This window comes from Symphodus melops, assembly GCF_947650265.1.
Source record: "Symphodus melops genome assembly, chromosome: 22".
In the NCBI taxonomy this organism is placed as follows: domain Eukaryota; kingdom Metazoa; phylum Chordata; class Actinopteri; order Labriformes; family Labridae; genus Symphodus; species Symphodus melops.
Genome location: NC_136712.1, coordinates 6,196,711 through 6,221,207, shown reverse-complemented (window position 1 = coordinate 6,221,207; position 24,497 = coordinate 6,196,711). Strand labels below are relative to the sequence as shown.

The window sequence follows — 24,497 nt, the reverse complement described above, 5'->3', positions numbered from 1 at the left end:
AAAGTTTACAGCAAAGACAACCTGAAGTCGGTATATGATGCATATAGATCGATACTTGCAGCAGGTAAAAGATAGAAAAAACGTGTGAGTGAAGAATATATGTGAGTCCCTGAAAGTGCTTCCTGCCAGTTGCCCTTTGAGCCCCAGCTGCAGTGAAGTCAAGAAGGCTGTAGATCAAGGTGACCTCAGCTCTCTTCACTCTTCATCGTCTCCTCTCTTTCTCACAGTCTATCCCTGCACACTTTTAACTCACTCCCCCCCTGTCCTTCAGCAGTGTGGCGGGCCATGAGAAAAACAGAGAGAAGTTATGATGGAGAGTGTGAGAAATAGAAGAGGAAGAGGGAAGGGTCGTAATATTTATGAAATGGAACAAGAGGGGGGGAGGTGAGGAATATAGCACCATCTGCCCCTGTGAGAGACACATGTGGTTAACATTTACAGGTGGTGTATGTGTGGCCCGGGCTTCCACAATTGTTCTCCATCTGTGTGGCTAGAACTGCCTTCTTTTATGGAGGGTTTTTATTTTATTTTTTATATTCTTCATATTAGTGGCTTTGGAAAGCTCGGGATGACGGTGGTTTGATACTTTCCAAGCTTCTTATTGGAGAATCTTAAATGAAATGACAGAAACACAAAATGATATTCAAAAAAATGATGGGGAAAGAACAATAAAAGTGCAACAGCCAAAAACAAAGTAAAAGAGAACCGAGCTTTGTGATAGGTGAGTTGTAACTTCATTTATGTTGCACAAGGTTTTGCAAAGTGCTTTGACGTACAAGCAAAAACAAAAGATCCCAAAACAGGAAAAAAAAAACAAAGAGCATGACTACATGCAGCAAGACGAGATAAAGGTGTAGTCATTACGAAAGGAGAGAGAGGGGACGATAATATCTACCGTAACTCAAGTATGATAATATCGTATCGTGATTCCCACCCCTCCTACCTACGAACATATCGATGTGTGGCAGCTTTTATTTTGAAGGAACTGCGTTAGAAAGCTGCTAAACACAAGGTTAGGATGATGTCAGTTCAACTGCCTATAGTTCAGTTACAGATTATATATGTGCACCTTAATGCTTAAATGTTTCTTGAATAATTCAGTCATTTCAGTGAGTCTCAGAGTCATGGGTGTTTTCTTCTTGTTTCCGTCTTCACACACTTAAGTCTTCATCATTATTTGGTTATGATAATCATGAATTCTCTGTTGCTGCCAAAAGTGGAGAAAAAAAAGAGGCTCAAATATAATTAATTCTTCTCTCGAGACTTATCAGAATGAAATGATTCCCTACAGGCCTGGACTCACTCTCTTTCGTTTTCATCTATAATTTTCCACGTATCAACATACTCTCTATTCTTCATGAAAAAAAGAGGAGGGAAAAAAACCGAAAGTAGTTCTTAATCATGATGAAATAGTTCTTATCCAACCATGACTCAGCATCTTTTCATTTATAGATAATTGCAGAGATAACAACAAAGGTTCTTCTTTCACTACTGGAGGGAAAGACGAAACAATAATCCAATCTAATATTGCCCTGAGCCTTATCACGCTGAAATGATTTTCTGCTAAGCATGACTCAGCAGATTTTACACCTCACTTCAGTCGTGTTCATTTGTTTCTCACTCTGTCTGCTGCAGCGGGTTACAGTGGAGCCACAAGGAGAATAGATAGAGGCGAGGAGGAAGGAACAATGGGAGGGAAGAGGAGGAGTGAAATAACGGAGTGATGATTAGATTAAGTGGGAAAGAGAGTTGGCTGAGCTGAGGTCAGCATTCCTGACAATTAGACAAAAGGGGAAGATGTTTTAAAAAAAAAAAAAAGGCAAGCAAGGAAAAGGAGAGGGGAGGATTGGGAGGGCGTTAATTTCTTCTCTGCAGTTGTCTTTGTTCTGTCCCCCCCCGTTTTCTCAGCTAATTCACACCTCACTTTCGTTCTTGGTCCTCTCTGTCTTTTGTTCTAGCCTTTTCTACGACTCCCTGTCCTAGTATATTCATATATATTCATATAAAAGAACAACAAAAGAGAAGACAGATGGAGGAATTAGTGATGTCTTTGGTTGATTTTGTTTTCAGGATTGTAAGCCACTTAATTCAACAGAGAGTTATTCAAAAGCAAAAAGCTCTGATTAGCTTCATAACATGTATTTAGTTCGCACGTTATATTGGTCACTAACGGATCTTTGAATTTTAAAAAAAAACAGGAAACATTTGGCAAAAAATAGCAAATAGAAATGTATTGTAACAACCAGTCCTCTCTCATATCCACTTCTAGCACTTCAACAAAGAATGTGCACCAAAGAATAAGATGACTTTGGTTAACTTTTCCAGCTGCATGTCTGCTTGGTTTTGATTGAATTGCTGTTGCTGCAGAATTTCCCCAATTGAATGATTTGCGTAACCAGTGCTTTGCATTGAATATCAGCTTCTGAAGCATGTGTTTTCGATATCAAAAAGTTGGTTGAAATAAAAAAACAACAAAATGGCAAGAGAAAAACATTTCCAAATATCAGAAAACAGGACCAGGAAATGTGGAAATGGAGAGACATTTCAGAAAGCAGGGAGGAAAAGTGGAAGAAAAATGTAGTCATGGTATGAAAGTGAGAGGTTAATCTAAAATACTGTGTCCATAAAAGAGAGGGAGAAACTCTAAATCAGTCTGTGCAAAACTCAGATCATTAAAGAAAAATGGAATGACACAAAAAGAGCAGAGTAGTTTTTGTTAGAGGATAAAGGGACTTCATTTTATAAAGCTCTGCCGATAAGAGGACAAGAGAGACACTTTGGGGATTCAGGTTCAGAAAACTGCAGGATGTGGACACAGACGGGCCCTGTGTGTTCGTAGAAAGCGAAGATTTGGACGTACAAAAGTCATGTTGAAGAGATCAGAGGTCAGATGACCTTTAAGGGTATCCTTTTTGATTTTAATCTTTCTTTAAGTCCATCAGTTGAAATCAAAGCCAAAGACGCTGCAAATGCACAGGAAGACATAGAAGAAAAAGACGTGTTAATATACCAAAAAAAAGAAGAAGTTATTTTTCATTATTTAGCAGCATTAGTTAATGCTCACATCAAATGAAATACTTCCCTGCAAGACAAGTGCTGGCTTTAAATTCCTACCTACTGAACTGTTCTCTGTCTTCAAATAGAAGATGTGTGCCTTGGTAAAGGCTTTGGTTGTGGTCACAGAGATTTGACCCCACACAGATTCTGGGTCATTTCCTCTCCAAAAGCAGCACGGCTAGCTCAGTCGGTAGAGCATGAGACTCTTAATCTCAGGGTCGTGGGTCCGAGCCCCACGTTGGGCGCTCATCCTTTGGTCTCTTAATCAGCGTTAACAATCAGTTAACAATCGATGCATACAGTATTTCCTTTTCAGGAGAAAAGTTCCATTCAAAGCTGTAAGAACCAATCATAGTCTTCTTGATCTAAAATAAGTTACAATACACTGTGACGGGAGTCTGCCTTGAACCCCTCCCTCTCCCCCATCTGAGGGTCAATTGCTGCCTCGAAATCTGACCTCCTACAGAGTTAACATACAGCCCGGCTAGCTCAGTCGGTAGAGCATGAGACTCTTAATCTCAGGGTCGTGGGTTCGAGCCCCACGTTGGGCGATCTGGTTTTGAACTATGGACTATCATGATGAAAGACTTCGGCAACACCTACCTTCACTCCTGTAACATGCGCTAATCCTTACAGGATTCGTCAATGCCTATAATTAATGTCAGTCTTGGTAAAACGGGAAAATGTTATCTGCGCTTGACTTTTGTGTTTTCAAGAAGTGTAGCTGTAAACAGCAACAGTCAGTGCTTTAAATGTCTACAATTTGCATTCCTCAGGAGTTTGTGGAGATTAGAGGAAGAGTTAGACGAATAAACATCACTCCAGAGCTTCCTGTTTGTGTTTGTTCGTTTGTCTGCAGGTGCAGTGGGGATCCTGCCTTCCGCATAAGATGAACAGTTTACTTTCCATGTTTGTTTTAAATACGTGTGTGTGTTTATTTGAAAGCTGTCGTGAGAAAACATGGAAATGAATAATGTGAGTGCTCGCCAGGGGAGACTGTCTTCAGCTTGACTTATGTGCATAGACACACACACGCACACAAACGGTTTTATATGATCCCTCACACACAGAGTACAGCTATCTGCTGCTTACACACAGACTCAACAGAAATGCAGTCTTTCATTTAGCTTTCAAACAAACACGAAATGTGGCAATGGCATATTTCTTTTAGCTTCTGTCAAACACACATACATACACACACACGACACACACACACACACACACACACACACACACACAAAACTTCAGTCTGGCCTGCTTAAGCCCCTGTTCCTTGCAGGGCTCAGCAAGAGGCTAAGGGGATTTAGATTGGACAAGACTGACAGATTTAGACTGACTCCCTCCTTTGCTTTCTCTCTCTCCCGCTCTCTCTCTCTCCTTCTCACTTGCTCTTTTTTTGAGCCTTCTGTAAGTCTTACGAAGTCGAACTATAACATGTGAAAGAGATGGTTTAGCTACGAGGAAGAAGACGTACAGGAAAGGAGGAATAGATCAACGACAGTTAGTTGGAGGAAAAGATTAGATGGATTGGACTTAAGAGCCAGGAGATGGAAAATACAAGGGGACAAAAGTCTGTGTACTCACATGTTGATGTGCGTTTGAACATCGAAGCGCGTGTGGGTGTGTACAGCCCAGCATTTGTTTTACTCCTTTTATGGATCTCTGCCCAAGTGGCAAATTAGGAGGCCTGTTATTTTTTCGGCCGCAGTTAACAAGCTGCACAACAGGTGGCATGTCAAAGGTTGTATTTCTGTGGGTTTGTGTGTGTGCACTTTAAAATGTGCAAAGCCTTCTTTAGTGTTATTTTTAAAGGGAGACAAAACCAACATACAACAAAAAAAAAACGTAAATGGGCAGTTTAAAATGTTCTCCTTGCTCTGTCTTTCCCTCTTCCTTTTTTGCTACACTGACTCAAAGTGTGTGTAAGTGAAAGTCAAAGCTCTTGGCAGTCGTCCAACCCTCTCTTCTCTATTTCCTCTCTGCAAATTAACTCCCTGAGGAATTCGAGGCTATGGTTACCCTCTTATCTCACACACACACACACACACACACACACACACACACACACACACACACACACACACACACACACACACACACACACACACACACACACACACACACACACACACACACACACACACAACTTTGTGGTGTTAGCTTAAGTAGAAACTTCTTTTTTCACATTACATATCATCTTTTACTATTGTTTTTTGTGTAACAAACCAAAAAGATAAAATGATGAAACACATGATTTTCTTTCTGGATACTTTGCATGTGAATGTGTGATGAGCCAAGTCTGAACCACACACCATATTGCTGCGCTCTTCCCCTTTCAATGAAGTGTTTTTGTTTTTTTTGTAACACAGCATATTGATTGTCATTGTATGCAGACGACATGTTGCTTTATGTGAGTGATCCTCTATCTCGTCTTCTTGGTATTCTATCAACAAACTCTGTAAACTCCGTCTTTAAGGTCTTCAGTTCATTACACCGAGAATGAAGTTGGAGAATTAAAAAACCATGTAATAGTTTCTGACTCTTTTTTTTTCTCTCTGCAGACACAAAACCGTATGAAGCTGATGGCGAACAACTATGAGGACGACCACCTGAAGGTCACCTCTCCAAACTCAGAGCTGCCCAACAATCACAAGCCCTCCCCAGACCAGGTAAGATCTCTGCCTACACAGTGTATCCACAAAGAGTGGGAAAAAAACCTTCAAATATTATCCCAAGCCTGACACACAAACGTGAACTAATACCCTCACTCTCACACGGATGAATGCATGCTCTCAAATGACATTTCAGATGCTTCTTACTGTTAGCATTTACATCTTTCTGCTCATGTCGAAGGCCACTAGTTTAAATTGAAATGTTTGGTTCTCCATGCTGTTACTTTGAAAGCTACTTATTTGTCTAATTTTTTTTACATTTGTTCAAATGTAGTAGTTTTAATTTAACCACAGCTCTGCATTTACTATGTTTTTCTTCAATTTTCTGCTTCGACAAACTAACTTCTTGCTTTCTCCAAACTCACGCTGCGGTGGGACTGAACTAACCAATAGGACGATGAGGAGGGCATATGGGCCTAGCAAACCACATGCCTTCTTTCTCAGTCTCGGTCCTGCATTTTGTACAGAAGGGTGAGCCTCTCTTTCATCTGGATCGATATCAAATTTGGATGTGCTCATCATTCATCTTTCATGATCCGTACTTTGGTTCCATCCGTGAGTTTGTGATCTGGTTCCGATGTGTTGAATCCGTCATCTCACTTCGGTGATTCTTGTCAACCTCTGTGTGCTCATCTCTTCCATTCTTTCATCACCACAATGGATTTCTAACTTTTCTCATGCTGGTCAATATTTAAACTGGGATGAGGTCCATTGAATTTCTGCTTCAGAATATTCACATCCATCGGAGTATTTAAGCTCCTGAAATGTCTGCTCCATTTGTTCAGTGTCACATCCCAGCCTTTGATTTTTTTTGTGTATTTGTCTTCTTTTCCTCCTCCTAGATAAATTCTTTCAAAAAATACCGTCTTTCATCGTCTCAGGATTTCCTCCGTCTTTCTTATTGATCCTCATGTCAATCACTGCACATCATTCTTTATGATGCGTCACGTGTCTGTCTTTGTGCTTCATCTTCTTTTATGGCATGAACGTCTCTCTGCTCAACTCGCTCTGTTTGGGTTGTAGTGCATGATCTATGAAAGTTGCGGCCTTGCAAAAATACTTCATGGAGGATTTTTTTTTTTGTCAATCACAAAAGGAAGCTTTTTGCCTTGCCCCCACATTTGAACCCATTTTTAAAGTTTGCAATGGTGGTTTTCAGTATTTTTTAAGGCTCATACGTTTTTCATTTCACTTCATGAAACCCTCCAGGTCAAGCAAGAACACAAATACCCTTTTTCACATGGATGCACATTGAGTATAAAACAGAGTCTTTCTTTAGACAAAGAAGTCTCAGTTGTTTCCTCTTAAATAACTTGTAGAAGATCTGCAGAGATAATCTGATCTGCATAGTCGTTGAAGTGGCTTTATATGAAGACTGGAGATGGAACAAAATATTGATGCAGCATTATATAGACTCCTGATGTAATTATTGTATCGCAGGTTCTGAATATTGATATTTAAATGTTTGATAAATACAGCGATCTAAACAGATCATTCCTCTGCCGGTTTGACGTCGCCACATCGTGACTCCTCATAAAGTAGCACTGACAACATGAATGAGGGTTCCATGGAAGAAAAGAAAAAAAGCTAATTGGCTAAAGAGGACATTCAGGGACAGTTTTTAAGGGAAGTTAAGAGATGAAGATTCATGACAGGGGAAGCAGAAACCAAATCACAGTCAATACATTAATCCTGAATTTGTTTATGTCCTCCAGTTCATGTATGGTTGTCTTGCAACACGTCAAATATTGCTGTATTGGGAGATTCCTGTTATTTCTGGTCATGTGCCATTCTTCACATTATTCTGTGATTCCCCCCTGATCGATCCTATCTTTGGGTGTCTCATTGATTAAAGGGTTGTGTTGGTTTGATTTCCTGACAGGACAGTGGAGGCAGCACCGCATGTGACACGCACATGCTCTTTTAACACAGCTCAATTCCTCCGTTGGGATTTCCCATTGGGATGCTAAAAGCCCAATGTTACACTGAGGGATCTAAGTTTGACCCTGGTTATTAATTAGCGGTAGCACCTCCCTGCTGAGAGAGGCACGCCAGTCAGCAGTCACACACACTACTGACACTCAGTCTGTCTCCATGAGTAGTCACGAACACATGTACAGTATGAACACACGTCTTGGTTTGTAAGGCAGGTAATTCGCCACAGCACATTACATCTGAACAGTCGGTGACTGTGCCTGTTTCAATAAGGGAATTCTGAACTTCTGTTGGAGGCGAAATGCTTCAAAACAACTGAAGCAGAGAAACACAGGAGAGTCATCTGAACACACCAAGAATAGTTGAGGACTTTTTTTTATGGCTTAGTGCTATAAGATGCTTCAGTGACAAAAGACAGGGGAGAGGTGTTAATGTGTGTTTCTTTGAGGCAGCTTAGTGGGGGTTTTTTAATGACCTCATGAGTAATGACTTCAAGCTTTCACTTGTTATACAAAAAAAAAAAAAAATCTCAATCCTGAAATCCTAAAATACAACCTCGGCAAATGTTCGAGGTCACTTGTGGAAGTCTGTACAGGTCCTGCAGAGCACCAGTTTAGATGAAACTAAAGTTTGGAAGAAGGAGATTCGTTAATTAGTTCTGTTTTCATAGAACAATGTAAACCAAAAAGAAATAATATTTGAAATAATACATCTGAAAATATTCACTTTTGAGAAGCTGGAGCAAGCAAGTTAACAAGTCACTTCAAACATATGGGTCAAAAAACATTTGCAGGGTTAACCTGTGTCACTTCACTTACCATTTAAACCATTGATAACAATTCTGCACATCCGTAGCTATTCTTCCATGCTGTATGTCAATATACTACAGCAGCTCAATATATACCTCATCCCTTGTGGAACATTGGTCCATGTGCAAGCTGTGCACCCAGGCACAATAATGACACCTCTTCAGAAAGAGAAGAATCCAGATTTCACCTCACAATGTGCTCTCTGAAGTTTTTTCAACATGCAGCATGAGAGTGAATGTGTCTCTTTGGAGTCGTTTCACAGCTCAGTAATACACTGGTCTGCAGGTTAATAAAGAGGAACAAACACACACACACACGTTGCTGTATAAACTCATGTCTCCTCTGGGGTTATTTTATTGTACAGTAAGACACTGGAAAGCACGGCGGGCTCATTAAACATACACACACGCACACACACACACACACACACACACACACACACTGCATAGGGTGTGAAAAACAATAAAACACAGATGCTGTACATCAAAATAAATTCAGAATATGTAAGGACTGCAGGTGCTTCAGAGGCTTTCAGAGATCACTATTTGTGCATAGTAAATATTTTTACTGCCATTTTTTAGATATTTGTAATTAGTTGTTGAATATTTATTTAAAATCTGAAGAATTCTGGTGACGTTATTTTGCTCTGAATATCTCCCTCTTATCACCACTGTGTTTCAGTCTGCTTGTCATTCGTCTCCTATTTGATCCCTGAGCGCTGCTGCAGGTCTGGAAAGTGTGGCGTGTGTGTGTGTGTGTGTGTGTGTGTGTGTGTGTGTGTGTGTGTGTGTGTGTGTGTGTGTGTGTGTGTGTGTGTGTGTGTGTGTGTGTGTGTGTGTGTGTGTGTGTGTGTGTGTGTGTGTGTGTGTGTGTGTGTGTGTGTGTGTGTGTGTGTGTGTGTGTGTGTGTGTGTGTGTGTGTGTGAGCTTTTCTGACAGAGAAGTCCATATTAGAAAGTGTGGGTGAACAGCTGCTGAACACGTTAGGTGTGTTTGTAAAGCAGAAAGGCCCGATTCTTACGAGCTGAGTTCACGTATTGACATATACCTGGATAACTCAGACAACAGACCTGGAGCTGCATGAGAACACACACACACACACACACACACACACACACACACACACAGAGCAGTGATGATCTGAAATGCAGAATGTGTCAGATCTCTGCAGCTTTATGCTCCATCATTTTCTCTTCTCTCGCCTTACTTATCCCTGTATCTCCGGAGGGAAATGTTTGGTGATGTATTTTGTAACGGACTGTCACCTTTTGGCAGGTTTTCACCAGAAAATACTGTATCCGGCACTATTTTCAACTCTGATAACGACCTTGTATGAGTGTGTGTGTGTGTTATGTGCTTGCATATAGTGTATCAAACAGTGTACATGTTGTGTTTGTGTTTCGGACTGTAGTTAAAGCACTCGTGAACACACAAAGGAGAGACTCTGACAACACACACACACACACACACACACACACACACACACACACAAATAACTCCCGGTGTGTGTGTTGTTTGTAATAAATGAGGTGAAGACTCTGAATCAGAAGTGACAGTTACTTTGATTTACTGTCGACTCTCATTGTCGCAGCAGTGCTGTAGAAGAGCATGCGAGAGACATCTTTTTTTAATCCTGCAAAATAAAAAAAAACGCCACTTCTGGTGCTTTGATTTGTTTGCCAGGATGCTCAAACCCATGAGGTTGTTGAATAATGAATGTTTCATATACAGGAGAGGAGGGTTTTTTTTAATATGTATACTGCGTTTTATTCATTATCAGTGTCCAAAGTTTGTTTTTTGTTTTGACGGCGCAGGCTGGATCAGATTTAGAAAACGTGTCTAGGATGGATATGTATTCTGTTTTTTAGGTTTTACTGGTTTTAAATATGACAATCCGATAGTATATCACTCACTTTACTCAGTACACAAAAATAAGATGCATCATATCAAAAAATAAAATAAAAATTTAAAAAGATGGATGGAAAGACAGTTGCCATAGATGGCTATTATTGCTGTAGCTACAGAGAAAACAGAAACAAGTATTTGAACTTTAATTACAGTGCATTAGCTTTGTAACTTACTTGAGTGACTTAGACAATGTGCAGACTTAATAATAGCACTACTAATAATCATAACTTTGATTTCTTCCTAAACATAACCAAGTAGTTTGGTGCATAAACAGACCGTATCCAAATGATGCTTCTGTTAATGGTTACGGCTGGTTAAACACCAAAATCTGAGAAGACTAAAGAATATTGTTACGTTTTATAATCTGAGTGATTTCAGGGAATAAAGTGAAAAGGCGTATATGGAGCACAGATAGAGGATAAAATGTCCGTGCACTCAGGGAATGCATCATCCTGTAACAGCGCTCAAGTGTGTGCGCGTGTGTGTGTGCGTGCGTGTGTGTGTACGTGTGTGTGTGTGCGTCTGTGCTGAGCGATGATAAGCATGAAGCAAAGGGTGAAGACAGACACCACTATGACCGAGCCTACTTCTCTAACAGCCCTCTTAACATGCTTCCTCTGCACTTAAATCCTTCTTTACCCCAAGGACAGGGTCTGTGTGTGTGTGTGTGTGTGTGTGTGTGTGTGTGTGTGTGTGTGTTTGAGCATTCGTCTCTTGGGGGGTCTTGTCTCTTCTTTCCCACGCTCACACACACACACACACACACACACACACACACACACATTAGTAACAGCCATTGTAAAACGAATGTTGTCGTTAAAAAGAGAAATCTGATTTTTGATTTGTGCACGATTATATATCAACAAAGTTTTCTTTCAACCCTTGTTTGACCTTCATTCATAAAAGAGCAATGACCAAAAGCTTTCAATTTAAGGAAGTTCACATTTAATCCCCACATTATAATATTGATTAATCACATATGAAATATGAACTGGCAGCATTCATAGCTCTACAAGCTCCTCTTTCACTCTTTCTTTAACAACTTGTTGTTATTGATTTCATTCTGGTGCAGCTTGCATCAGAACTATTTTCCTCGCCAAAATCCATCAGTTATTTTGTGTGCGCGCGTGAATTCTAATAAATTGTCTTATTTAATTTCTCCTCCAGATTCTCTCTCCTCTCCTGGATCTCAATCAGAATCGCAGCAAACTGAAGCTGTACATCAGTCACCTGACCTCACTGTGTCAGGAGCGAGACCCAATCATATTGCAGGACTTTGCCCCGCCCCCTGCCTATCACCGTTCTGACTCCGCCTCCTGGCATACGCAGCTGCACAGCATGACACAGGAACAGGTGAGACAATTGTGTGTGTGTCTGTGTGTGTGTGTGTGTGTGTGTGTGTGTTTGTGATCTTGAAATATGTGGGAAAAAAATCAAGTGACGACGTTCATCAGTCCTCGGATACATCCGTTTGTGTGCTCTTTCTATAAGTGGCGCTGTCTGTGTTTTTGTGAGATTGACTCTGTGTATGTTTCTGTGTGTGTGTGTGTGTGCATGCTTGTGTGTTTGTAGCTGTGTGTGTAGGAGTCCGGCACACACTGGTTCACATGGCAGTTTTTTGGCGCTGCCTTTGACATTAATGAAAAAGATTTACTCCAGCGGGTCACCTGACGACAAGCTGCTGGCTGTGAAACAAAATCTTTCTCAGACGTTTTATTTTACGGGGAGTAAACTCTGCTCGGAGCGCTTGGCAGCAGAAGGAGAGTTGGTTCATATGTGGAGCAAGAAAAGAGAATATTTATTTATATGTCGAGAGAGATGTCATCCGAGAGTGGGAGGAGAGAAAAGGGAAATGAGGATAAAGAAAGACAAGTTGAGGCTTAGGGGATGATTAAGAAAGATTGGCTAACCCGACTGCCCTTTTGCAGCTCCACCGTCATGGCAACTCAAAGTGTATTCAGCTTTAGAATATAAACAGTATATTATTAGATTAAAAAATGTTGTGGCTGTCTACAGCTTCCTCTGTCTCTCTCTCTTTTTCGCCATATTGAAAACATATCAGGCGCTACATGGTCGCTACATGTGGTATACATTGAAAAACTGTAACTCTAGACACACACTCTGTGTGACAGAGTATGTGGTCAGTGCACAGCACGGCTAGTTTCCTCATGAAAGCTCTATTGTATGTCTTAATGCAGGGAAATGTCTCTGATTAGCATGAGTGCTTTGGATAGCATGGCACAGCATGGTGCGGTGTCACTTTAAATAAACTTTAGATGTGCTGAATTATGTCGTCATTTAATCACTGTTTCCATTAAGGCAGAGAGTAATGGTCCATGCTTCTTCAACAGCCATCACTCTGTGTTTTTCTCATAATCTTGATCCTTAATTCTAATCGTTTATCGAACATGATTGAATGCTTTCAGACAACCAACAAGCCAACATTCAGTATTTTATGTCTTCCTCATATTTATTAAAATTCTTCAAGTAATTGAAAACCTTCAAACCAAACTGTGCTCATGACCTCACACAGGTTCAAATTCCAACGAAGAAAACATGAGAATATTCTGACAAAAATCTGTAAAACACTTTCCGAACACGTTCTGGACCGTGTGTTTTGTGTGTTTTGTGTTGTGCTCTCAGGTAAAGTTGTGAAACGTTGAAGTGTTAGCACAGGCTGGATGAAAGTGTTTTACAGAACATACCTCACAGCTGTGGTTCCCACCAACTCCTTCATGAAGAAGTGTTCCCAAACTTCTGATATTTTTCCAACCAGTCATGTTTATTGAATGAGGAAGAGTACAGTTTGGACCAGAGAGGGTACGAAACATGCAACAGGACGAGGAGAACAAACAAAACCAACATGTATTTAGAATTGCTTCATAGACTTACAGATGCTTTTTTTTTCAGTCATATTTTCGCAAATTCACTAAAAACGGCTCCACGGCCCACTTTTGGGTCCGACCCACCAGTTGAGAACCACTACAGAATCACTTGTACTGTTTCACTATGGATGTATTTGAATCATTGGTTAAGAGCTGCTGGAACTTGAGGAGATGGACTCATCGTGGTCATGATGAAATCACTGATGTTATCTCGTGGTTGGAGACGGAACGTGGACTGTGATCTCCTGTGTTAAAAGTCACTCACTCAGATAGCGGAACAAAAGGTCATTTGCATAACAAAGGTGTTTGCTTTGAAGTTGTCTCTGCAAATTGATGTGAAAAGCCTGCGAGCAAGGATACCATGAATCCTAAAGTACCAAAACACACATCAGGACTGTGGGGTTGTTTTGTCCTGTTTACATGAATACACTGTGTTGTTTGCTTTGGGTTTAGTGTCTGTGTGTTTGCATACGTTTCACACACATCTGTGTGTATGAGCTTCTGGAGTTTTTATCATTTGAAACATAATCGGAGGAGGTTTACTGTATTGTGCTTTGAGATGTGGGCGGGCTAACATGACTACATGTGTGGTTTTATTTAAAGATGTGTGAATAATTCCATCCAACAGCGTTAAACCACAGGGTTTAATATCTTTTCATTTCATGGTTTACACAGCATTTTAAAAAACCAAACATATGACAGCATAACAAAACACGGCGATGTGAGCTGAGAATCAAATACATGGAATTTAATAAGTAACTGGTTTAAGACGCACAAACACTGGATTCTCCTCAAAGTCTTGTACCTGTCATGTCTGGAAAACGGTCTATGAACTCTTTTTTGTGTGAAATTACACTTCAGTTCAAAATTAGAAACAAACGAGAGTTTCAATGAATGCTCATTTTGTTTGGTGGTAAAACAGAAGAAGAAAATACAGAAGACTTCTTTTATCCTGAGCTTTGGGTTTTTGGCGGAAAACTTTTCATTCTTTGCATTTTGTATCACCTTCATCACATTCTTTTCCATTTTTGACACCACTTTGTTTTTCTTCAGTCTTTCCCCAGACATTTGTGTTTCTCTTTCCTTAAGAAGCATCATAGATCTCTACCTTATAGTTCCCTTAAAGCCTCTGTGACTCTCTGCTGTTCCTCAGGTTTGCTCCATGTCAGTGTAGGTGTAAGGGCAAGGGAGTTTTTGAATGCGATATGTTCCCCTTTTTCTTCTGTGTTTTAGTCAAATGTTTCCCTTCACAACACTACACTTTGAATCTTTCTGCCTCTCCTTGTCTCTCCGTCCAAACCCACTCGTACCCGGGCTGTGCCACTTGGCGCCATGAGTCTGCGTTAGACCCCAACCCTGCCTACACACAATCGCCAGACGCACACTGCCCGTCTTTCATTGAGGCCCGTGTTTCTCGTTTTCCTTCATCATGTGTCACCATCACCCTGGCTGACCCTTTTAATGCGCACACACACACACACACACACACACACACACACACACACACACACACACACACACACACACACACACACACACACACACACACACACACACACACACACACACACACACACTCCAGACGTCCATGTTCCAGTGTGCCAGCTGTACTTCTCTGTCTTGTGGTGAGTGTGTGTGTGTTTTACAAGCCTCTCCCTGGCTCTGTTAAAATGCCTGGCACTCTGTAAAGCCATTAGGATCATACTAAAATAGCATGTAAAACACACACGGTCAGACACACAAACACAGAGAGAAACCAAAGAACATCACGCCCACACATGCATTAACATGAGGGCACAACAATCCTGAATGACTGCTGGAGTCTGTTCCTGTAACTAGATTCAACATTGTGCTAACACAGCTCTGCTAATTGGAATTAAAGCGAAAAAAAAGTAGCTTGGCTGGGACGTGAGAGGAAAGGGTGGTGGGTGAGAACAAACCAGTCTTTAGGGGTTTATCAACTGGGCAACTCCCAGTTCAGATACCTTGTAAGAAACCCACAGGGAGCGTCTTTCTGGTTTAAACCGGCCAAATCTCTGCTTTCTGTGCTGATAAGCAAAAACAATCATGCGAGTGTAGAAGGCAACTGCAGAAAGAACTTAAGATGCAAATATATATTTTAGATATCAGTTGTAGATGATTAATTTCAGCCCACTTCACTCTGACATATCAATGAAACAGTTTCTTGAGCTTCTGAAGCTTCAAGAGGAGAGAAAAAGACTGAGTTAAGCAGTCACGTTAACATTTCCTGTTAGCTGATTTTCTGTTTTCTTTTTAGAGTTGTAGCTTAAAAGATAACAGTCTTTTTGGATGGTGCATCAATTTTGCCCCATATTTTCTTAATGTAATAATTTGGAAGTGGTGGATGTAAATATATCAGTTCAAATGGACCAGTCGTGGATGAAAACGAACGTTCCTCTGAAAGCAGCAGACGGTCATTTTCTCTTCCCTCTCTGGTGTCCTCTGCATCCACTTTAACCTGGAATGACCCCAGAGAAGTTACTAGAACAATATTCCATTCAGGAGGCCTTAACATGGTCATGTCCGACCAGAGCTGAAGCTCAGTGTAGGAGCTGTTAGCGAAAAAAAAAGTAGTCGCGCTTTCAAATGATGGATTTGCTGCATTTATTTTTTTTGCGCTCGTCAGTTCCTGTGTATTTGTTTCCATGTCTCCGTTTAACCTCGGCTGAACTACAAATATAACACTGACTCCAAATGTGAGGTTTTACTAAAAGACCTGTTTTCTGTGCCATGCTCATAATAATAAGCTCTATGGCTCAATGACGTCTCTAATGAGCACTGAAGAGAACTGGCATTACAGTACCAACACACACACACACACACACACACACACACAGACACAGGAAGTCTCTTTCTCCCTCACTGACCTCAAGTGTGAAGTTATAATAATAGGCACGAGTGTTTGTCTCTCTCTACATATTTCATTGCACAGAGAAAGCAATAAAGGTTTATTGGACGTGTTTTGTGTTTGTACGGCGAGACGTTCACGTGTGTCTGTGAGTCCATTGACGTTTCAAGTTTTGCTTGTGTTCGGTTGTCTCAGAAAAAGTTGTATGAAGTGTTGTTGGCTGACTCTGACATTATATCGCGGCTCTGAAAATCCAGTATGAATCGTCAGCCCTCGACCCCTCTATCTGCTCAAAGTCAGCCGGCTCCCAGTGAGTGGCTGCGAGCGTCTCTGCGCCAGAGAAAACTGGAGAAACCTCAGAGAAAAAACAGAGTCCTCATATTTACAACTCTTCAGGTCGCTTTAATGAAGGAAAAAACTGCACAATCACAGACTTCATGTGTCCTCGTTTTTACACAGCGATCACAAAATACGAGCTTTCTCCTGCACTGACATGCACAGTTAGAGCTTATACAACAGGTTTCCAGACTTCGAAAGAGAAATGTATGTGGATAGAAAACCTTTAAAAGTAACACCATCGTGCTCCTGCTGCTGCACTTCAAACTCTGTGAGTGCTCACAGATATATAAACACTATGAAACAAAACCCAGTCTAAAGATCTGGTGCAATCAAAGAGAAGGAAACAGCAGACAGCGAAGGCCATTGTGTCAAGATATTACAAGATACATTATTTGCCAAATTGACATTTACTTCTTTCACAAAACAAACGATCAAAAACACTCTTTAAGTCTTACACAAACTGTTTGTGCAAGCCTTCACTTTACAGATGCACGCAATCATTGTTGTTTCAGCTCTGCAGCCTGATGCCCTCTTCACACGCTGGCAAACAAAGAAACGTGGGCGTCTGACTCTTGTGTGTTTTTTATGTCTGAATGTGGTTCAAGGTCACTGATGGGGTGAAATTTGACTGACAGGAGACAAAAGAAAAAAAACAGGAAAGGGCGGAGCTGGAACATAAACATCAAAACTGATAATGTGGAGGCTGATTCAGGCAGAAGCTGTGCTACTGTTGAACGGCTGTTTGGTTGTGTGGGTGTGGGTGTTGATAGAAAGTATAGTCCTCGTTATTTTCATAGTCTGTGAGACAGTAAGTCATGATAAATATTCTGGAGCTGTGATTGCACTAACTGTGTCAATGTGCGGAGCTGATGAGATGGACACGCCGTTATGGCACTAAACATTCAATAATCAAGAAAAAAACAGAAAAAAAACAAGGTAAAGCAGCTGCTGGAAAAGGAAGTCATGGCTGGAAAACACTTATCCCAAAAAAGACGGAATAGTTGCTCACTGTCACTTCCAGAGAGTATAACGTCATCAGACTATAACTGATGGGTTCCAAGACTACCAAACATGTAAACTCATATAACATACAAGAAGAACGACTACTGTTAATGTTATCTATCGCAGATACTCATACTTGAGGAAGACTTCACTTAACCGTGTTGAGTCCACCATTATTATACAATTTTTAAGAAAACTTCCTCTAAAGAGAGTAAATCATCATCTCTTGAATTATTCCACGACAAGCCTCTGATTCAGAATTGCAGATTACGTTTGACGCCTCAAAACCCCCTCAGAAATGTTTCTACTTTTACAGTAAGCGTCGCAAAAAGGAAGACTGTTTTGGTCTGTGTGCAAATGAAACGGCAGAATGGCGTGCTCCAGAGTGGAGGCCGGGGGTGGAGTGGAGGGGTTTGGGGAGATTCAGAGCCATCCATTTGTTCTGCGTTGTGGTCTGGGGTCTCTCTTGGCTTTCATTAGGCAGCTCTGCTTCCCGCTCCAAGGATGATTGTTTTCTCTCTTAATACGACGCAGAGGTCCTCGACGACCATTAGAAACACACACACACACACACACACACACACACACACACACACACACACACACACACACACACATCAACACAGACAAAAGGAGAGACAGTCAGACGCACACGGACAACCCTCGGTGCCTCTTTCACAGTGCCACACACACACACACACACACACAGAGAGACCTTCACTGGTCATTACAGACTAACTGCTGGAGTTTTATGCAGATTTATTGAAGTCAGGCTTAATGGCTTTAACAGTCAGCCTTTTTTTTACATGACTTTGTCTTCCTTGCTGTCCCTCTTCCTCAATCTTTCCTCCTGTCTCTGGTTATCTCTCTCTCTCTCTCTCTCTCTCTCTCCCTCTCTCTCTCTGTCTCTCTCTGTCTCTGTCTCTGTCTCTGTCTCTCTCTGTCTCTGTCTCTGTCTCTCTCTCTCTCTCTCTCTCTCTCTCTCTCTCTCTCTCTCTCTCTCTCTCTCTCTCCCCATCTTTTTCCCCACTCTGTCTTCTTCTCCTCTATTCTTGTAAATCTTTCTGTCTTAGTCTCACACTCCTTCTCCCCCTTGCTGTCATAACTCACTCTTGATCAATCTGTTTCTTGCACCTCTACCTTATCTCTGCCTCTCTTTCCCTCCTTCGCTCCTCCTCATGTCCTCTGTTGTCTGCAGGACTGTAGGTGACAGCTCGGCCAACTCGCTCTACCATACTTTGACGCGTCTTTATTTGAAGTTGAAATCCAGCTTTAAGTACAGATGTTTTATTTCTATTTTTAATTAATTTTTATATATTTTTAAGTTCAGTTCCCTTCACTACCATTCAGCTATGCAGGAGGAAGTTATGTTATCACTGTTTGGTAAAACATCCAGTGATCCTACTACAAACAATGGATGGACTAATTTGAGACATTTGAATGTTCAAACATGGCACATACGCTGAGATTTTTAGTATTTCATTTATGATTTGAGTTTGTGTTGAGGTTTCTGTGAAACACAGGAAGAGAAATCAGAGAAAGTGAAATTTAAAGACATTTAGAGATAAAATAAAAGACAAGCTCTGCCTTTGTTGGTCTTTAGTTTTAACTGCTTCTTTTTTTTTACAACTTTTTATTCAGTTTTCTTTTCTCCTGTATTTTATGGAATATGTTAATTATCATGATGCTATATCAGGAGATTTACAATCTCCCTTTGATAATGTGTGTTTCATCATAAATGAGGACTGCTTTAACAGCATGAATAGAAATAGATGCCAAAAGCATACACGTCTCACTATTTCTGTTTTCGCTGATTGTTTTAAAACGTGAGCAACATTAGACGGGAAATGTTCAGGCCAGGCAGGCGTCAGGAGCAGGAGGGGTAAGGAGAGCAAACACAGGATTCATTTGAGGTCAATTCAAAACAAGCAAATACTAATTCGAGTGTGTGCAAATGAAAAACATGGACTGAACAGAAACCTTGATCTGGCCGAGTGTGTGGCCGAGCTCAGTCTTTGTAGAAGTCTTGATTACTGGAAAGGATACAGCTCTCAGGGCTTCTGCTCAGACTCCAGCACACCTGCCTCGTCTCAAGCTAACACAACCAACAGAGTGTCGTCACACACGTCTTCTGACTTTGATGTGTGCGCAAGCTTTAAGACATTACCCATCGAGCCAAGCTTTTCTTTCACTCGCCGTGTTTCTGCGTAATATTACTTCAAGCTCGTCGACCTTTGCGACTCTTCCACCAAACTCTTCTCCTGTTTTTCCGAGTTGTAGTTCAGACAACTTTTTCCAGGTGCTTGTTCACCCAAAAAAGACTTGAGTCACACATACTGTACGAGGAGAAATTAGAGCTTGTTTAAAACAGCAGGTTGAACACTTTTCTGTAAGTGCACTTCATATTCCAGTATTTCCCTTTTGTGGTCTCAAATTTCCGCTTGGGGTAAGGCTGAAGGGAATTCTTTGGGATCATTTCTACGTGTCACTTTGTTTTAGTTTAATCTAAGTAGCTGATGATAAGTCTCCCTCTGTTTTTTTATTCTTCGGCTTCTCTACATTAAATTCTTAAGTAGCAGCGTTGCTTTTCGAGTCCGCAAACAACTACTAAAAAAATCTCTCATACAGTCTTCACACTGTGAATGAGATTGAACCAAATTACTTCTATTTCTTTCTTTCTTTTTTTCCCAATCTGCCCTTCTGGGAGGTTACACCTATACACAGTGAATGCTGGCGTCTGTTTCTGCTGTTTATTTCTGCAGCCATTAGTGCTGTAAGTCCTGCCGTGTATAGTTACTCCTAAAGGACCAGTTCATGTTTTTTATATGCGTTATAAGCCCTGTGAAGGTATTCCACTATAGTTACTCACACGAGCAGCTCCACCTCTGTTTGTAGCTCAAAGTACATTAGGATCCACTAACGGGGACCGTTTGGAGAATTAAACTAAGAGATTTGAATAAAAAGTTTGTCGTGGAGTTGTAGTCTTTTGAGGAGAGGCCTCCTGACTCGAGGCTGCGTGTATTTCTCCTCCTCCTCCTCCTCCTCCCAGAGGCCCAGTCTGTTAATATGAATATGTTCCTACAGCCTATTTGGCTGATTAAATAACCAGTTAAAAGTAAATAATCGAGTGATGTTGAACCATTTTCTTGTATTTTTCTTCAAAGAGTGCCGTATTTGCAGTCCTGAAGGAGCAGTTTTTGGTTCAAGTCCTCCAGCTCTATTCCCTCTACAGCTCGTTAGCTCAGCTGCCTGGACTACAACTGCACCAGACTACGACACACACACACACACACACACACACATTTTGTTGTACAGCTCAGGCGCTTTTGGGCTCGGCTCATTGCAGGAAGCCAATATACAAAGCAGTCTGCACTCACTGTAAGCCTGTATGGGCTCTTAAGGTTTTTAAAAGAGTCAGACAGAGAGACAGGGATTATAATCGTCAATACAGGACGGTTGTACTTTATCCCTGTGCTCTCACTTTAATAGTGTTTCTGTACCAGCGCTCAGGAGCCTTTACACACTCTGCGTCCACTCAGCCTCTCTTTGTCCCAGCTCTCCCTGCTGTCTTTGTTTAAATGTAAAGCGCTCTTAAAAGATTTCAGACACGGTCGACCTTCTCACCTCAGAGTTTATGTTCTAACCTTCCACATCACGGACCTGGCAGCGCTGCTCTTTTTCAAATCTGTAAAATAGCTCAGGCAGTTGTGCAATTGCTGGATAATTATATCAAATATTCATTGGCCAATAAGCTAATGATATCTTTGAATTTCATCTCAATATTTAATACACTGTGCTGGTTTTATTGGGATAGACCAAGTTTTTTTTGCAAGACATTTTTATTTTTTTGGACAGTAGTCCTCTTACTCCTAAAATTTCTTCTACCATAAAAGTCTAGAAAAAGAAGAACTAGAAGGTGATTCATTGTTGTCTTGATTTGTTGATTGATTGTTTTATTTATTGGGAAAGTGCCTGATAATACCATTTATATTTGCTTTTATGATCCAACCTATTCTTGCTCTTTTTGGCTCGCATTATTACACTAAGTGAGTAATTAGTCCATGTTTCCTAAATAACACGTTTCCATGCCGAACAGCAGCTGAATCTAAAAGTGACTAACTTAATTGTGCAGCACATGAAGTGGGTCAGTGGGAATTATCATGGAGGTACGAGCCTGGATTTAAAAGTCATAGAATATCATTTAGAATTGATTTTAAATGCAGCAAAGAGGGGACAGAGACACACCTCTGACCTCAGACACATGAATGAAAAATGTAACTCATGTAACTGTGTAAGATGTGTGTCTGCAGCAGAGAGACACAGTGTTAATCTGCGCGCCTCTATCTCTCTCTGCTGAGTTATGGTTCCTTTAGAAAACATTAGCATTCCTCTGCAAAGAGGTTCAAGCCCTGCAATGTGTGTCAAGGGGTCAGTGTACACATCACACACACACAGATGCACCATACCCTTAGCTCAATCTGAGTGTGTGTGTGTGTGTGTGTGTGTATCCCCTGATAAGGCAGATAATGATCCTTCATGATAATGGCGCTTTAATGGCTGCAGTTAAAATCATCTTTAACAAACTCTCACATGCCCACAAAGACACACTTCTTTTTTTTTTCACTCTCTGTCTGCTTCCAACAATTTCCTCTGTACCCACAAAATCAAAACATAGCTTTGCAACGTGTCCTTTAGCCTGACACATACCTGCCATATCAGACACTCAGACAACTGTATCAAACATAGACGAGCCAAAGCAGCTCCTTGAATACGGACTCTCTTACAACACATACATGGAGACTTTAGTTTCCCCTGCTGAGGATTGAATTGTGATGACTTCCTCAGACTCTTACCGGGTTCATTGTAGTGATTTAAGGATGTGGCGTATTAGATCAAACAGCCTGTCAGCTTTCAAAAAAAATTATAATACTTTGTGGTCCAGTCACTGACTGCAGCACGAGTTCTTACACTATGCAGTTTAAGAAGGCCGGCCCCAGTTCTGCTCACGAGAAGGTGGTTTGAAGCATCGCAAGTGTGAGCAGTTGCAAAGTGCATGATTAGAAAAGAAAAAGAGCACAGATTTCTTTTTACTCTCTTTGACTTTTCTTTCTTTTTTTTTGCAAAAGGCTCAAATAAATACTTGAGGATCCTCTATTATTTTACTGCCTGTATTTCAAATTAGAAAAAAAACCTCTGCACATCTACTTCACAAAACAGGTGCATATGAGAGCAATGTGTCCATCAGATAAACTTTTAAAGTATAAAAGATAAAGTCCTGCACACTGTCTAACTTGGTTTTTGGTACTAGACCGTCATCAGGTTTGAACTTGTTGCCTGTTTCACCTGCTCTCATTGTAGGTCTAGGCTTGTGTTAGTCATTTGGTTTTAAAGCCGTCTCGTCTCGTGTAGGTCAAGGCTGCGTGAGTCAGAGGCAGAAGAGCAGAGACTCACACTAAACTATTTATCTCTTCTCAGTCAGCTTATCCTCTTATCTTTACTGCGCTGTTTTTCTGGGGGATTGCGGCTGAAATGTAAAGTCGTTAAGTTGAATTACCTGCAAACACACACGAAGTGACGCGTGGTAATGATCTCAAAATATGTGTGTCTCCTCTCCTCAAACCTTTTTCTTTTTGATTGATTGCACTGAATACAACATACTTCTGTTGAATTTAACATAAATCGATTACTTTCATTTTAAAGAATCAAAAGAAATTGTAACATTTTGGTGTTAATTCAAAATATATAAAAATATCTCGATGTACAGAAATCTTCCTCGGTTCAGATTGACTCCTCCTCAGATGTGGGTTATGTTAAGGAAGTGTATCTGTTTTTTAAAGAGCAGCCCAAATTGATAAAACCCGTCCATGATAAGCTGACCTTTTTTTTAAAAAGTCTATATGTTTGCTAAGCTCCTACGTTTTTACATCTTTGATTAGGAACTGCACAAAGTGCTGAATCTTGATTGAACATTACATGATTTCCAAAATGTGGCCAAATTACTGCATTAAAAAATGATTTTATATTCAGAGTCCAGATTGGAGCAGAATTATAACTACTGAATGGATTGATTAAGAGGATTAAGAGCTACATTTGAGTGATTTATTGGGCAGATTTCCTTCATCATGAGCAGTATTATTCCTCACTGCAGTTTTACACATCAATACAGCCGCTGTAATATTGAATGGCTCTGATGTTCGCTGGCTGAGAGATGAGAGCAGAGAGAAGAGGTTAAGACTTAACAAGGAAACGTTTTGCCATATCTGACCCGATACACACACACACACACACACACACACACACACACACACACAGAGGCTTGTGTTACATGACTGTTTGAGCATGGCTCTTATTGATACAGATGTATTGGTCATTAAGTCAGTTAGGTTTGACGGCTCAGCTCGACTGCAGCCAAAGAAAATAACATCAGCACTCTCTCACAGAAACTTTCCACTCTGTACGGGCAGAAAGAACTACACTGCAGTGTTTTCAGATTAGTCTGATATGCATCGTTGGTGCGTGCGTGTGTGTGTCTGTGTGTGTGTGTCTGTGTGTCTGTGTGTGTGTGTCTGTGTGTCTGTGTGTGTGTGTGTGTGTGTGTCACACACGTGGTACTTCTGCCACTGTGCGCTTTTCTAAAAATATGCGTGAATCGTTTATCTTTCCTGTCTGAAGCTCTTGCTTCTCTTCATCAATTGAAATGAACAACATGTGATAATCGGCTTTAAAGGACGCCGTCTTTGTATCAATGAATGTGTATGTTTTTTTTTTTTATAAGACGGTCATTTTTAAGTCTTTTATAACAAAGCCACAGGTAGTTGCTAGTTTGATTATCCATTAGCTTTTTTTTTTTTTTTCACCCGCGCTCTTGCATAAGTTTGAGAGAAATTCTCATTTACACACTTTACCACAGTCAAATTCTTTTCTTTCTTTTTTTAACTTTTGAATCACCAGGCTATCAATTTTCTCTTTCCAGTATGTGCTGCGGGCTAAGCTGACCAAACATGAATCTTCTCTTTTAGCTT

The 24,497-nt window shown here is 40.7% G+C and overlaps 1 protein-coding gene across 1 annotated transcript in view; it reads left to right on the top strand.

Moving 5' to 3' along the window:
* Positions 1-24,497, top strand: part of LOC306818128 (ELKS/Rab6-interacting/CAST family member 1-like) — a gene marked incomplete at its 5' end in the record, with an annotated part of 28,779 nt that overhangs the window by 3,031 nt on the left and 1,251 nt on the right. The window contains 2 exons of the mRNA XM_079335503.1: positions 5,619-5,726; positions 11,548-11,733. Coding sequence (XP_079191629.1) covers positions 5,619-5,726; positions 11,548-11,733 — 294 coding nt within the window. The remainder of the gene's footprint in view (positions 1-5,618; positions 5,727-11,547; positions 11,734-24,497) is intronic.